General features: G+C 37.6%; 1 protein-coding gene and 1 pseudogene across 4 annotated transcripts; one reads left to right on the forward strand and one right to left on the reverse strand.

Annotated features, from left to right (window-relative positions):
• The first annotated feature begins 409 nt into the window (after positions 1-409).
• LOC104224311 (protein DWD HYPERSENSITIVE TO UV-B 1) lies at positions 410-14,536 on the forward strand. Of its 4 annotated transcripts, XM_070171391.1 has the most exons (10): positions 416-566; positions 7,135-7,201; positions 7,621-7,874; positions 8,739-9,315; positions 9,671-10,309; positions 11,006-11,446; positions 12,347-12,541; positions 12,673-12,729; positions 13,758-13,820; positions 13,899-14,536. In XM_070171391.1, the coding sequence occupies exons 1-10, from the start codon at positions 529-531 to the stop codon at positions 13,980-13,982; spliced, it is 2,415 nt and encodes an 804-aa protein (XP_070027492.1). In that variant the 5' UTR covers positions 416-528; the 3' UTR covers positions 13,983-14,536. The 4 variants fall into 4 exon arrangements, with proteins under 4 accessions (XP_070027499.1, XP_070027492.1, XP_070027507.1 ...); XM_070171406.1 differs by lacking the exons at positions 416-566; positions 7,135-7,201 and having other exon boundaries at positions 7,785-7,874; positions 8,726-9,315; XM_070171394.1 differs by lacking the exons at positions 416-566; positions 7,135-7,201; positions 7,621-7,874 and adding an exon at positions 7,895-8,014 and having other exon boundaries at positions 8,726-9,315.
• LOC138881956 (U4 spliceosomal RNA) lies at positions 6,875-7,011 on the reverse strand (annotated as a pseudogene).
• Positions 14,537-15,549: the final 1,013 nt, after the last annotated feature.

Here is a 15,549-nt window from a genome sequence, read left to right on the forward strand (position 1 = left end):
TCATGAAGGAATTTTATGGAACAATTGACAATCAGTATGCTCAATCCCAAAGTTTCTACTCAATTGGTTAGAGTCTCGTGCTGATAACGTGTTATGAAACAATATTTAAGAAGAATATTGTAGAGAAACGTAGGGAGAAAGAATTCTTATTGATTTTGTGATGAATTACAATGGAATAGAACCCTCTATTTATAAGGAAAGAGTGACTTAGCCACCAAGTAATAAACCCTAAAATCTCTCTAAATATAGACATTCATCGTAAATAAAATTCTATTTATAACATTATTATTATTATTATTCACCTTCTTGGAACTGAAACAGATGTAAACAGCTAAAAGAGAAAAAAAAAATGAAAAAGAAAAAGAAAAAAAGGGGACGATCAGGAGAGAAAAAAAATAATAGAAGGGCTGAAGATCATATAAAAAGATGAAAAGAACAAAGTAGACTTTTTGATTCCAAAAATTGCTTCTCCCCGTATAACGGCCAACAGTGTCGGAGTAATTCAGTCGGAGCTACCTCAACATCGCCATGGCATCCGGCACCGATATCTCGTCCTTAGAAACAAGGTCAAAATTTTCATCATTCATCACATGCTAAACATTTTTTCCCAGTTTCGTCACTAATGAATTAATTACATATCAATTACACCAAATGTAAATTCAGCCGTGTCTGCTTTTATAATCGTGGTATGCTTCACTGGAGACTGAAATTTACTAGTATAATTTATACTATAACTTTATTTGTCGATTAGCAGGATTTTAAGAATTGAGATTGCAGCTATTTGTATCCATTGTTTCTGCTGCTTGATATTCTCGGTCCGTGATTCTCAAATCACTTATTTTTTGTGTTAAATTCCCTAATTTGGAATTATCCGTGCTAGACTAGGATGTTCTCGAAAGTCCAAAATGATTAATTTGGTCATATTAATTAGACCGGTATGAGAGGGTTAAAAATTGATTAGATTAGTGATGTAATTTTGGTTTAGTAGTTAACAGGTTTATAAGTTGGCTTATAATCATGCTTGGATACTACTCCTATCATTTTTAGCAAGAGAGCTAGACTATTAACGTGAGATATTACCTCACATTTTCTGGAAGAAATGAAAAGGGATGAACCCTAACACTAACGAGGAGAGAGAAGAGAGAAAATATCTTGGTACTTCTTATTTCCTGAAAATTCTCTTTTATGTCTTATTACAACACTAATAAAATGAATGAAAACGAAAATAGTAAAGAATTGGGCCGGGTATACAATCGGGCCAGCTTATGTCTGACTAAACTATGTAGGCCCAATATTGTCAACACCCCCCTCAAGCTGGAGGGTGTAGACACTCTAAGCTTGCACAAAAACTGATGGTGGAGAGGTCCAGACAAGTTCTTAGTCAACATATCAGCAAGTTGATTGGAGCTGGAGACAAATTGAAGAGAAATCAACCCAGAACTCAAACTGTCCCGTACAAAATGACAATCAACTTCAATGTGCTTGGTGCGCTCGTGGAAAACTGGTTTTTTAGCAGTGTGTAAAGTTGCCTGGCTATCACAAAACAGAGGAACAGGAGCAGAAATATGCAAATAAAAGTCACCAAGCAGTCGAACCAATCAAGAAATTTCAGCTACCACCATCCTCAAGGCCCTATACTCAGCCTCAGCTGATGAGAGAGACAATAGGCTATTTCTTGCTCTTCTATGAAATAGGACTGCCTCCAAGAGTAATATAGAAACCAGTGACAAACCTTTTAGAAATAGGACATGCAGCCCAATCAGAGTCTGAGAAAGCTGCTAAGGACAAATCAGAGCTGGCAGAGAGGAGAATTCCTTGGGCAGGAGCATTTAAGAGATATCTGAGAACATGAAGAGCTGCTAGCATGTGAGTAACATGAGGAGATTACAAAAATTGGCTGAGGTGCTGGACAAAAAAAGATATGTCAGGTCTGGTATGTTGTAGGAAATTGAGTTTGCCTACCAATCTCCTGAATTTGGTAGGATCAGAAAGAGGGTCTCCCATATCAGTAACAAGTTTAACAGTGGAATCCAAGGGAGTAGAAACAGGGGTGAAGTTGTCACAATGAAATTCAGCCAAGAGGTCAGAAGTGTACTTATGTTGGCTCATGAGGTACCCCTGTGGATGTGAAGTGATTTCCAAACCCAAGAAATAATGGACAACACCTAAATCTTTAATCTTGAATTGGTTATCCAAGAAAGCCTTCAGAGAATTCAATTCAATAAGATCATCCCCAGCTAAGAGGATGTCATCCACATAAATGGCAACCACAATAAGAGAAGCACCAGAAGCCTTTGTAAATAAAGAGTAGTCATTTTTGCTGGAAGTGTAACCTCTGGATAGCAAAGAATCAGACAGCTTTGAAAACCACTGCCTAGATGCTTGCTTGAGGCCATAAAGAGACTTCTTGAGTCTGCAAACCAAAGGAAAAGAAGGGGAAGATGGAGCAGAGATCACCAAACCAGGGGGAATCTTCATGTAGACCTCCTCATGTAGGTCATCATGCAAAAAGGCATTATTAACATCCAATTGGAAAACAGCCCAACCCCTTTTGACAGCCAAAGTACAGAGGCATCTAATAGTGGCGATCTTAACAACTGGGGAAAATGTCTCAGTATAGTCAACCCCTTCTCTTTGGGTATCCCCTCGGATTACTAATCTGGCCTTGTACCTCTCAATGGTACCATCTGACCTTTGTTTGATCTTATAGACCCACTTACAAGGGATAACCTTCTTATATGGAGGAAGAGGGACAATGTCCCAAGTTTGATTTGCAGCAAGAGCATCAAATTCCTTTAGCATGGCCTCTTACCAGGTAGGATTAGTAGCAACCTGTTGGTAAAATTGGGGCTCATGCATATGCAGGTCAATTGTAGGAACCTTAGATGACACATGAGGAGAAAGGGAGGAAGGTATAATTGAATTGAAGGCATAGTCCCCAAGATAAGCAGGGGCTTGAACATTTCTGCAAGATCTTCTAAGTTCAGGAGCAGGTACAGTAGGTATAGAAGCGGAAGAATGAGAGGTAGAAGAAGAAGAGGAAGAGATGAAAGTAGGAGGAAGAACATGAGGAAGAGTGGAAGGGGAAAGAGAAGGGACAGGGGAGGAAGAGGGTGGGACAAAAGCAACAGAATGTGTAGAGGGGACATCAACAAATATGGGAGGAGGAGAAGGATCAGAAGAAGAGGAAGATAGAAAGGGGAAGATATGCTCATGGAACACAACATCCCTAGAAAAGAAAATAGAGTGGGAAGATAAATTCAGCAATTTGTATCCCTTCTTCCCACAAGGATAACCTAGAAAAACAGCAGAAATGGACCTGGGTTGAAACTTATCTCTCCCAGGCTTGGGACTGAGAGCATGGCAAAGGCAACCAAAAGATCTTAGATGATCATAAGTGGGGGCATAACCATGCAATTTTTCAAAAGAGGAGACATTTAGAAGAACAGGAGAAGGAATTTTGTTAATGAGGTAAGTGGCAGTGAGAATACACTCACCCCAATACTTGAGGGGAAGCTTTGATTGGAATAAAAATGCTCTGGAGACTTCTAACATATGTTTGTGTTTTCTTTCAACGATACCATTCTGTTGGGGAGTGTGAGGAATGATTGTTTGGTGATGAATCCCATTAGCAGTAAAGAATTGTTGAGCTTCAGCACTACTACCTAGTTCATAGGCATTGTCAGATCTAAAACATTGAACAGAGGACTGAAATTGGACTTTGACCATCTGAAGGAAAGCTTTAAGAATGGAAAGGGCATTACTCTTACAAGACATAAGATGAGTCCATGTGACTCTAGTGAAATCATCAACTAAAGTCAAAAAATACCTAAAGCCATTGTATGTTTGGGTGTTGTAGGGACCCCAAATATCAATGTGGACAAGTTGAAAAGGTACAGTAGAATGGATAGAGCTAGGAGGGAAAGGTAACCTCTGTTGTCTAGCCATAGGGCATACATTACACAGAAATGGTTGCTTAGGTGAAATCTTATCTGATAAAAAAGGGATAGACTTCATTCTTGCAAAAGGAATATGACCTAATCTTTGATGCCAAAATACATAATTTTTATTAGCAATAACAGAAGAATTACAATGTGAACTAGAGAGTACAGAATGAGAAGTAGAGTAAGGAACCTGACTAGGTACATTACAAACAATAGAATTTGAAACTGGAACAAACTTGGAAATAGAAACAGGAGAGGATCTACCAGCCGAATGCAGAAAATACAGTCCATTTGCAGCCTTACCAATTACCAGAGGCCTCCTCAGAGAAGGGCTCTGTAAAATACAATTGTAAATAGTGAAAACTACAATGCATGTGAACCGTAGAAGTAATTTGTGCACAGAAATCAAATTGAAGTGAAAAGATGGAACTAAGAGGACATTGTGTAATGTCATATCAGGACTGAGAATTAAGGATCCAGTAGATATGACTTTTACCTTATATCCATTAGGTAAGGTTATTAGGAAAGGTGTGGTTAAAGGTTTGAGATTGTGAAGGAGATGTTTGTGGGGTGTCATATGGTTTGTAGCACCAGAGTCAATGATCCAAGGATCTCTACCTAAATTTGACACTACAGATGCATGAAATGCAGCAGAATGGACCTCAGGGTGGTTGTACTCACCTGCAAAGTTGGCAAATCCAGTGCTGTCAGCAGCAATGTTGTCAAAATGGGAAGTAGGAGTAGCAATGTTGACATTCTGAAATAGGGTCATAAAATGTTGGTATTGTTTCTTGGTAAACCCATGGGCAACAACTTCAGAAGGACTAGGATTGAGAAAACTAGAACTTGTACCAGAACTTTCAGACTGAACACAGGCTGCAGATCTCCTGCTCTTTGTAAACTTGAAATCTGATGGAAAACCATGTAGCCTGTAGCATTTATCAATGGTGTGTCCAGGTTTCTTGCAGTATTTGCATACTACATTACGAGAAGGATCGGGAAGTTTCTTTGACTCAAATTGAACCCTCTAATTGTAACCTTTATGGTTGCTGATAGGACCAGTTGCAGCAGTAAAGGAGACAGAATCATTTGAAAAACTGGGAATGGGAGCAGAAGTCTCTTTCTGTTTTTCATCATGTTGAAGCACAGAGTATGCTTTACTCAAGGAAGGAAGGGATGGCATCATCAGTATATTGCTTTTACAGGTAGAGGAAGATTCATTTAAACCACTATGGAGGAAGATTCATTTAAACCACTAAGGAACTGATATATCTTCTGCTCCTCAATGAACTTAGGTAAAGCACCACAAGAACACACAAGTCCAACATAAGCAGTGGTAAGTTCATCTCATTGACCTCTCAATTTAGTGAAGTAAGTTGCAATATCTAAGGATCCTTGGGAGGCTGCACTAAGTTCTCTTTGGATCTGGATGTATTTGGAACCATTGGAAGTACCAAATCTTTCATTTATATCAGTCGAGATGTCCTTAGCAGTATCAAAACCCATGACGCTATTAGCTATGTCCCTAGACAATGAATTAGTTATCCATGCAGTGACCATGTTATTGCATCTTTCCCAAAATTGATAGTAACGTGAATCAAATTGTGGTTTGGATATTCTACCAGTAATGAAACCTAGCTTATTTTTGGCAGAAAGTGCAGTCAACATGTTTTTACGCCAATTGACAAAACCAGTTCCATCAAAGGGGAGACACCAGATGAGTGCTCGGACTATCCGAGGGATGTACATAAAAGGGATGAGAGATAGGGATAATGAATTCATCAAAACCCCCAATCGTAGAAGACGAACTTACTTCAGGACTACCCATACTGAAAACCCTAGAATTGTAAAGTTTACAGATAAATCCTAAGTAGAACAAAATTCGATCAATATTACTGTGATAAGAAGGGTTACCGTCCTGCTTTGCGACCTAAAGGAGCAAAAGCCTTGAAATTTGTTGAGGAAACCAGCAACAATATGCAACTGACTGTCGATCGAGCAAAACACGACCACTACTGTATATTAACCCAAACACGTTGAAGAAACACTGCAGAAATCGCAAACAAACACTGAAAAAACCTAGAAATCAGCGAATACCTAGCAGAAATGAAAAATTTGACGGAACAAAATCTCCGGTGGAATCCGATAAAACTATCATAGATGAGAAGAGCGGAGCCAAAATCGATTGATTTTAGGCTCTGATACCATGTTAATGTGAGATATTACCTCACATTTTCTGGAAGAAATGAAAAGGGATGAACCCTAATAGTAACGAGGAGAGAGAAGAGAGAAAATATCTTGATACTTCTTATTTCCTGAAAATTCTCTTTTATGTCTTATTACAATGCTAATAAAATGAATGAAAATGAAAATAGTAAAGAATTGGGCCGGGTATACAATTGGGCCAGCTTATGTCTGACTAAACTATGTAGGCCCAATATTGTCAACATAGACTGAAGCATCTGGTCCAGTTGTCCAGAAATTAAGATACTAGTTTGTAATTTTGCTCTATGCTGGAATAGAGGCAAAAAGGATATACATTTGCAATCAACTTTTTTCTCTGAAGACATGATATAAGAATAAATGACAAATTTGATAACCTCAAAACTCTGTAATCAACTTTGATCTCTTAAAGCATGATAAATAAATAAAAAAGGCAAAAGTCTTGATAAAATGGAAAGACTAATCTTACTGTTCTATAAACTTTTATGCTTCAGGCATGAAGCACACTACTTATTTCTTAATGCTGAATTCCAATTTATCTAACGCTTTGTTTACTTGCTCTGCTATTTTTTTTTTTTTTTTTGTTTCTCACCGGTGTCCGCTACCCACATTGGGCCCGACTAATTCGGATTCGCCACTTAAGATCCATCAAATGGGTGAAGCGCTCCGTACCAGCATTATTTTCATTCCTAGGGTTCAAACCCGAGACCTTTGGTGATTTTAATTCTCAACAGCTAGGGGTGAAACCAGGCCGAAGAGGGGGCCTGGAAATAGTTTTCAACCAGCTATAGACGCACCTCGGTTAGAATCTCACTAGCTGCGTCATTGCCCCAAGCACAAAGATCAACTTGCTCTGCTATTTCATAAGATGGCTGATGCTTTAGTTTTGCTGTATGTTATATTGTTATTGCTTTGTGATGTTCCTGACAAATGGTTTGGAACTTTCTAATTCTCAAATTGAGTCCAGGTACATTTGTTCTTGCCAGGCTAGAGGAATTACGCCTAATAAACAAGTTCTGTCAGCTCTTTTCAAGGTTTGTGATACTGTAGTTGTCCATGGTTTACAACCATCAGAAATGCTATCTTTACTGAAAATATAAGCTTATAAATCCATGTTTTCACTTGCTCGCCCATTGAGGTAGACTTCTACTTGCTGAATATCTTCTGGGAAACGATGATCCTTATAGAAATATTTGGGCTTCATATCAAGAAAATTTATATTGGGCATGTTAACATGATTTGAGATTTGTTTCAAGAAACTTTTTGTTCTTCAGCATGCTAAGTAAATGTATTTCATGGTTGGCATCATAGGTGTGGCTATTTTATTAAGTGGGTTCCTTTATCCTTCTCACCGCTAGCGATGTTTGTTTGACTTTTGCTGCAGAATGTGCTGCTTGTTTCTTCATCTGTGTCATCTGAAATCTTACATTCTTACTGTCATATTACTGCCCAGGCCAAGTTGAAGAAAGCCCGCCATGAGGTGTCTAGCTTAGTGATTTTGCTGGATGACATTCAGGATGCTGATTTCCACTCACTGCTCGATTTGTTGATGGAAGTTGATGTTTCTGAGATTGATGCAGTAGATGTTATAAATAGATCTGTATGCACCCTGAGTTGGGAGTATCTTCTTTCTTTGCTGCGTGCTAGCAGTAGAAAGCTAAGAGTTGTTGATCTCCAGGATATATTGTTTGGCAAGGACTTCTTGCTGTACGTATTGGCACAGTTTTGTATTCTATTCCCAACTCTTTGCCACAATTGATAATCTGTTTTGCTTTGCTGCAGATGCAGCCCTTTTTTAATTAGGTATATTTTGGAAAAGTAAATAAAGAAAGAAATGCATCTTTACGGTAGGGAATGAACCCACTTCAATTATGAACCATGAATTGCATGTGATGTTTTTTTTTGCTAACATATAGACTTTTTCTATCTATTTCCTTTAAAAAAACCACATAGATTTCTTTAATTACGTATTTCATAAGAGATGTTTTAGTTTTGACTAATATATACAGGAGGAATCAGCACAAAGTCCTTTTCTTATTTTACCTTTCTGGATCGGTTGCCTAAACTCATAAGAAAAAAGTTATAGTTTAACTGTTGGCCAGTCCGAATTTACCTTCGAGGATCTGTAATAATCTCAAAATATTTGGTACACACACAATAATGGATTCTGGGAATAATGATCTTGTGAAAAAGAATACTTTTGTAAAGATGTAATGAAAATGTCCAGCATTGGGAAAATACTTATCTGACATAGATTAAAAATCTTTAGCAAGTTAACTTATATATACTCGAAATATATTCAGAATTAAATTGAACAGAAGCATCAAGGGGAAAGTTGCTTTGAACCAACTATTTTATCCGGAAATCAAACTATTCTAAAATATCCAAAAGAATTAACCCGACAATTGATCGTCTTCTTTACAGTGAGCATGTGTCTTTTTCCTGTTTTCCGACTGACACATAAATTGCTTTTCCATTTGTTGTGTTTAGACATAATGTAAAATGGATAGGTGCTCCTTTATGCAGTACTTAGGCTGATGTGCATTCATTACCTTTAGATGTGTTTTTCAGGGATCTTGCTCAACGAGGCTTACCATGCCAAGTGCTAAATCTGAGGTCCTCCCATTTCCGAAAGCTCACCATGGTTGGGAATTTTATGCGGATGCACACCCTTAACCTGGATTCCAGTGCATCCCTTACTAACTTCCGTGAGGAGTGTTTTACCTGTATGCCAAATTTGAAGTTCCTCTCGTTGTGTGAGACAAGAATCACTAATTTATGGACTACCACGGCTGCACTTGCAAAACTGCCCTCCTTAGTTGAATTACGCTTTCAGAATTTTTTACAAGATGATGAAGCACGTAAACATCCTGCATCAGATAGAAGGGATGACTACTGGGATTCAGATCATACAGAGATTAGTATTCATGATGAAGCGCCATCAGTTAGTGGTGAAAGTATCATGTATAGGCATTTTAATGAAGAACAATATTTGAATAATACTGATATGAATATTGATAGTAGTAGTGAAGATTCATCTGATGACAGTGAAGTGGATTTTTCAAGTCAGGATCGTGAAACGAGTTCCATGGAACTCTTGCCTGATGCACCTCCTGGTTGGGAGGATCTGGTTAATCTGCAAAATGAGGTATACCAACAATTATTTTTTGTATTATTGTTACATATATCACTTAGCATGAACAATTAACCAGATTCCGCTTCTTATTTTTAATTGGGCTGAGAACACCAGTGATATGGATAACAGGAAAGTAAAGTTACTCTCTCTCGTATAGCACTCTTCTCTATGTTTTCCCTCTGATATTAATATCCAAAAACTAGGGGGTATAACTTAATTTATCTTTTGACACCATCATCTCTCTGCTTCTACGACCTGCTAAAGCTTTGCATGCTAAAAGTTTGATTTCACTGCAGAACACCTCCCTCAATGCCCCTATATTTGAGTGGGAAAAAATGACAGTTGTCTTTTTATTGCACCATGACAGGTTTCTTTTGGCACGTTAGATATGCAGGATGACGAAGAGCCCTTCTTCCGTTTGTCTGACTCACGACTGTCATACATTGCTCCAAAGAAGTGTATATCTCATAATCCTTCACCAATATGCTTTGAAAAATTCTACCGCGAATACATGATAGTCTCACTGCCAAACCTGAAAATTCTTGATAACTTGCCTATTAGGAAGGTTGACAGAGAAAAGGCCGAAGTGATCTTCTCACAAAATTTTGAGTACCTACCATATAAGAGGAAGAATAAGGAGAGTGTTGTCAGCATTCTGCAAAAGCGTGAGACTAGAGCAAACCATACTCGCAGGCTCTTTCCTAGGCGAAAGTCGCAATACTATTATTCTAGGTCATTGTCTGCTGCCAAAGTTGGTTCTGCTGCTTGGCCTGCCCTTTGTCCCCTCCCTATCATGGACACCACAGCAAGAGATGATAGAAGAAGCTATCGACCACGCCAATTTGAGTATCATCCGTCTGATGCAAGCCTTATGGTTTTTGGAACATTGGATGGTGAAGTGATTGTTATAAACCATGAGAGTGGAAAAATTGTCAGTTACATTCCCTCACTTGGAACAATGAACAGTGTTCTGGGTTTATGCTGGCTAAAAAATTATCCCTCCAAGGTATATCATCTAAAAGCTGTAAGTTATGACTGTATCTGGTGAAGGAATATTCCTGGAAATTGTGTTCCTTGGAATCCCTCTGTGCATACTATTGTATTTCAGACTATTCTTTTTTTTCTTCTGATAATGGTAACATGTATTTCAGACTATTCTTTTCTTGCTAAACATGCTCCTTGCTGTTTCTGGTTTACACCTGATATTATTAATAATTTAGATATATTGTTGTTCATTTCCCGAATAATGTTGTCCAAAAACTGAATAAGAATCCAACCTTTGGCCGCAACTAGAAGTTGTAATTCTCAAGTAATATCAAAGGATTTGCAAGTATTTTGGGAAATGCTTTTCTTTTTTATAATAGCCATGGGTCCTCTATTAGTCTCCATGAACTCTGCTGTGGAAGGGTCATAAGTTTCTCATGAACCAATATTTTGTTGTGTTCAAGTAATTTAGCTGGAAAAGTGACAAATGAGCAGAATTATGATGGGATTGCTTTATGACTGATGAATATAATCACTTTTTAGGTCAGATTTTACATGTTTAGAGTCTGCTGTGGAGAAATTGTCAGCTGCAGAGGAAAAAAATTCAATGGCCATGCATATATATGTATAGATTTTTAAAGCGTTGTAAACTCAACCACGCCAAGTCGTTGAACTTGAGCACCTGCCTATTTTGATAAAACCCTTTTGTTTTTCTCAGGTCATTGCTGGTTCTGATAATGGTTCACTTAGATTGTATGACATCCGGTTGATGCCTCCAACAGCCACAGGCAGCCATCAGAGTGCAGGTTCAATTATGTTTGATGACTTTGACCAGTTAACATCTGTTCACGTCAACTCTACCGACGAGTTATTTCTTGCGAGTGGATACTCAAAACATGTTGCTCTGTACGACATTAGCAGTGGCAGACGCTTGCAGGTGTTTGATGATATGCACCGAGAACATATTAATGTCGTTAAATTTTCACACCACTCTCCATCTATTTTTGCCACTTCATCATTTGATCGGGATGTTAAGATGTGGGATTTAAGACAGAAACCAAACCAGCCTTGCTATACTGCTTTAAGTTCTCGAGGGAATGTGATGGTTTGCTTTTCCCCTGATGACCAATATCTTCTTGTTTCGGCTGTTGACAACGAGGTAATTTATTGAGACAAGTCAGAGGTTTTGTCCCATTTACAATGATTCTCCATGTCGGTCCCTGCTGTTATTGTGATTGTCTGGAGCTTTTTTCGTGATATGTCCCTGTTGCGAAAATTTCAATGTATAGCACAAAGTAATCATATCATATTACATGTACTTATAAAAATAATCATATTATATTACATATAGATTTTACCAAGAAACCTTTTTATCTTAAATGCTTGACTTCCACTATCACCCTCGTATTCTTTAATCGAGGTTAGAAGAGAACTGAATGCTATCTGATAATGTCATCAAATTGTTAGGAAATGATTAACTCATAAAGATGATTAAATATTCGGACAATTATCACCTTGGAAACCTATATGCAATAGCCACTAAACAAAGAATTGGCCAATGTAACAGGAGAAAAGAGATTTAAGTACTGGCTGAACTCTACAGAATTACGATTGATGTTGTATACCTGCAGCGAAGCCATTCCGAAGGCTGACAGGAAGAGGACAATTGTTTAGGACCAACTTCCTTGGATATCCCAGGAGACATATTCCTATGAAACAAAAGTTTGATATGCAAAAAGAGAGCAAGAACTTCTAAAAGCATATAAAATGCTCATTATTTACTGAGGAATATCTTCTTTTTCCCCCTCATTTCCTTTGAGAAGGTTGATGAACTTATAAATTTGATAACAAGAAAAAAAAAATTGTTCCATACAAATAATGGCCCAACATTCACGTGGATAGGATAGTTTTAAGAGGGATATGTGCCAAACTGGCATAATACAGCAGTAAAATGAAAAGATTTATGAAAGTGGTTTTTAATGGATTTGTATTATATGCAGTTCCGCAAAACATCATCCTTTTCCAGGTTTTATTGAGAACATGGAAAAATTATTGGCAGGTGAAACAATTGTTAGCTGTTGATGGGAGGCTCCATCTAGATTTTACTATAACTTCAACAGGGAGCTCTCAGAATTATACTCGCTCTTATTACATGAACGGAAGGGATTATGTCATCAGCGGAAGCTGTGATGAACATGTAGTCCGCATCTGCTGTGCTCAAACGGGTAGGCGGCTTAGAGATGTATCATTGGAGGTAATCTGGTTTAACTTAGCTTGCTTTTCCACTGTTTTCAATTTAACTGATTCGAAAACATGATGATTATCTTTAACATCATAATTGCACTGGTTGCTGTTTGACTGAGATTGTATCTTCATGTTGTTCAGGGAAAAGGTTCAGGAGCTTCAATGTTTGTCCAATCATTGAGAGGGGATCCTTTCAGAGTGAGTCCTCTTTTCATGTCACAAGTTTTTTTGCCCTTTTCCTTTTAGCATAAAAATGCTTCTACGAGGTTTTAAGCTGATTAAAATCCTCTTTCCATGTGTCACTTTACTATTGGAAATTAGATATCACTTTATACTAACATTTGGAATTGTAATTATAGAACTAATAAATACTGAATACTGACTAGCTGCATCACTGATAGTCTATGACTATGAGTGTTTAAATAGACTTGTCGGAAGGGAAATGATGCTACTCTTGCGGTTAATAGTTAATGTATGTAATTATCTGTGGACTGTACCAAACAAATTCACTCAACCTTGAGACAGAGTTTAGAAATTGCAGGTTAAAGAATTGAGCTGATCTTTCTGCTGGTCTTCTAGCGAGCATGGCTAATGGGTCTTATATCATTAGTGAAAGAGTGGTTTGACTAGATTCTTCACTCTGTGCCAGAAACAGTTCTTGCATATTCTCACATAGGAGAGAGATTTATATGTTAAAAACATATTTTCCGAATTCTGGAGGCTTTGGCTTTCGACCTTAAGGGAGGGGGGGGAGCACTAGTATACAGCTGTAAAGTTTTTCAACTTATATATCCCCATGAAACTGTCAAAAGGCTTAGTTTCTTAAAAGCATCTATTTGGAAGGAGACATTTGGATTAAAGAGGAGATTTCAAATTTTAAAGATTTCTTATGAAATTCAAGTGTCATTTGAAATGAACCCCAGATTGAAATGACCTGCAATTTAAGTTTTTTTTTTTTAATCTCAAATTTGATGATCTAAGCCAATTAACTTGAGATCGATAGTATCAAATCCTCCATCACCTAGTGTGCCAAATTATTTAGCTGGAGTGCTGGACCAAGCTAGAAGTTGAAATATCTATCGTGAAGCTTGTCATGCAACCTTAACTTGCCACTTGTATTGCTTGAGATCAGTTCAGTCAAGTGTCAAAGGCTGGTACAGGAACAAGTCAATCCCTCAAACTGGGAAAGTTTACGTATCTCTTTTTCAATATTATGGTGTTTTCAGGATTTTAGCATGAGCGTCTTGGCAGCCTATATACGTCCGAGTTCAAACTCAGAAATTGTTAAGGTAAATTCAATGCCTTGACATGACGATTTTGACATTGAGCACCCAGATACCTAATATTCTTTCATGAATATGATGCAGGTAAATCTGCTGGCATCAAGTGACCAAGACAAAGGGTACTCGTACACTCAGCATTCTCATCCATTATTTAGTAGCGGTGGCTGATCTTTCTGCAGTCATATTACATGCTACATGTAGTTCTTATGGACTCGGTTGAGAATGATTCTGATCTAGTTCATGGCCTATTAGAAGTAGAAGGCACTCCGTTCGGGGCTTCGGTTGCCGGCTCCCTGTCATCAGGTCACCAACTTTCTTGACTTTCCGGCACTGGGCAGGCGTCAGCCCCTAGTGAAGTCAATACCAGAGACAAGCTGTTTGGCAGACAAAACCAACTGAAGAAGGTACTTAAATGCTTTCGGCATGTTCAGTACATACCTGTAGTCTTTGTAGATGCACTGTAGGCTAGATAGTTATTAACTAAATGAAATTTAAGCCGGAGTGCAACAGAATCAGAATGTAGGTTGCTTCAACTTGTCTGTAACTCTATTTGAGCAACCTGGTCTATGTCGTAACATTTGTACGACGTATAGTGCCTGATTTAGAAACATTACTGAAGTGTCTGCTTCTCTGATGTTCTCTCACGTTCTCTCATCTTGTACATATACCAAATATTGTAAAGACTAGCATATTGGGCTGTTGATGATGGTTTCAGTTCTGTACCCACGGGGCATTTTGGATATCATATATTTTGGTGAACATCGTTTATTAGTTAGAGCGCCCTTTTTCTTGTTAATACACATAGGATTTCATGGGAACTTCCACAAGACATTAGGATTTCATGGGAACTTCCACAAGACATCTAAGGTTAGAGCATTTTAGTTATGTATGCGTTGAATTAGCAAAATAAAGTATAGTCTGCCTAACCCGTCCGAACTTGGGTAGGTTGAACTGGGAATATATTCATTAATTGGTTAACTTAGATAGGCCAAATAAACCTATGAAATTTTTTGTAGAGGAAAAATAGAAAAAAGATGTATCTTTGTGTGGTAGCTTTCACACTGAGTAACTCAACCTGCGAAATGCGAATATGACGCTCTTTTATTTTATAATATTGTCAACTATACTTATTTACATTGTGATTTATAAATTGAGGTAGTGAAGAAGTGTGACCTACAAAGAAGAAATTCTAGAAAATTATAAATAAAACTGAATTCTCTTTATCCTTAAACGTACACCCCTAAAAGGGAAAAAGAAGAGAAGAATTCGTCTTAGAACAAAGGCTAAATGGCTCAAGCATAACACCACTGAATCAGTAATATGTAGAGTATCCAGATGCTTCTGTTACTTTGTATTTAAAGGCATTAGTTTACTGTAAACACAAAATTAGTCGATGATTTTACTTAAATAAAGATTGGTCTGTACGTTAATCAAAAAAAAAAAAAATCACAGTAGATTGGAAGTCTTCCTAGACTACCACTTAAGCACTAAAATTTCTAATAACGAAAATGTTTGTTCTTGTTTGAATTTCAAAGAACCAAACCGTCTAACATATGGTTTGTAATTTATTAAAAATTTCATGTACTCTGCACCTTTAGCTGTGTCATATAAACACATTCTAGTGGTTATATAGTGGATTGACTCGCATAGCATTTGATTTCTCAGAAGGAGCTAAGCAGATAAAAATTCAAGATTTAAAATACAAATAAGTGTTTGGATTTTATTAATTAAAATC

Source organism: Nicotiana sylvestris, chromosome 1 (assembly GCF_000393655.2).
Source record: "Nicotiana sylvestris chromosome 1, ASM39365v2, whole genome shotgun sequence".
Classification (NCBI taxonomy): Eukaryota; Viridiplantae; Streptophyta; class Magnoliopsida; order Solanales; family Solanaceae; genus Nicotiana; species Nicotiana sylvestris.

Bases quoted from the DNA above. Each gene is read 5' to 3' on its own strand.
- LOC104224311 (XM_070171391.1), top strand. From the start codon at position 529: ATGGCATCCGGCACCGATATCTCGTCCTTAGAAACAAG. The intron at 9,316-9,670 runs GTATACCAACAA...GCACCATGACAG, and splicing joins TGGTTAATCTGCAAAATGAG to GTTTCTTTTGGCACGTTAGA. The intron at 10,310-11,005 runs GTATATCATCTA...TGTTTTTCTCAG, and splicing joins TAAAAAATTATCCCTCCAAG to GTCATTGCTGGTTCTGATAA.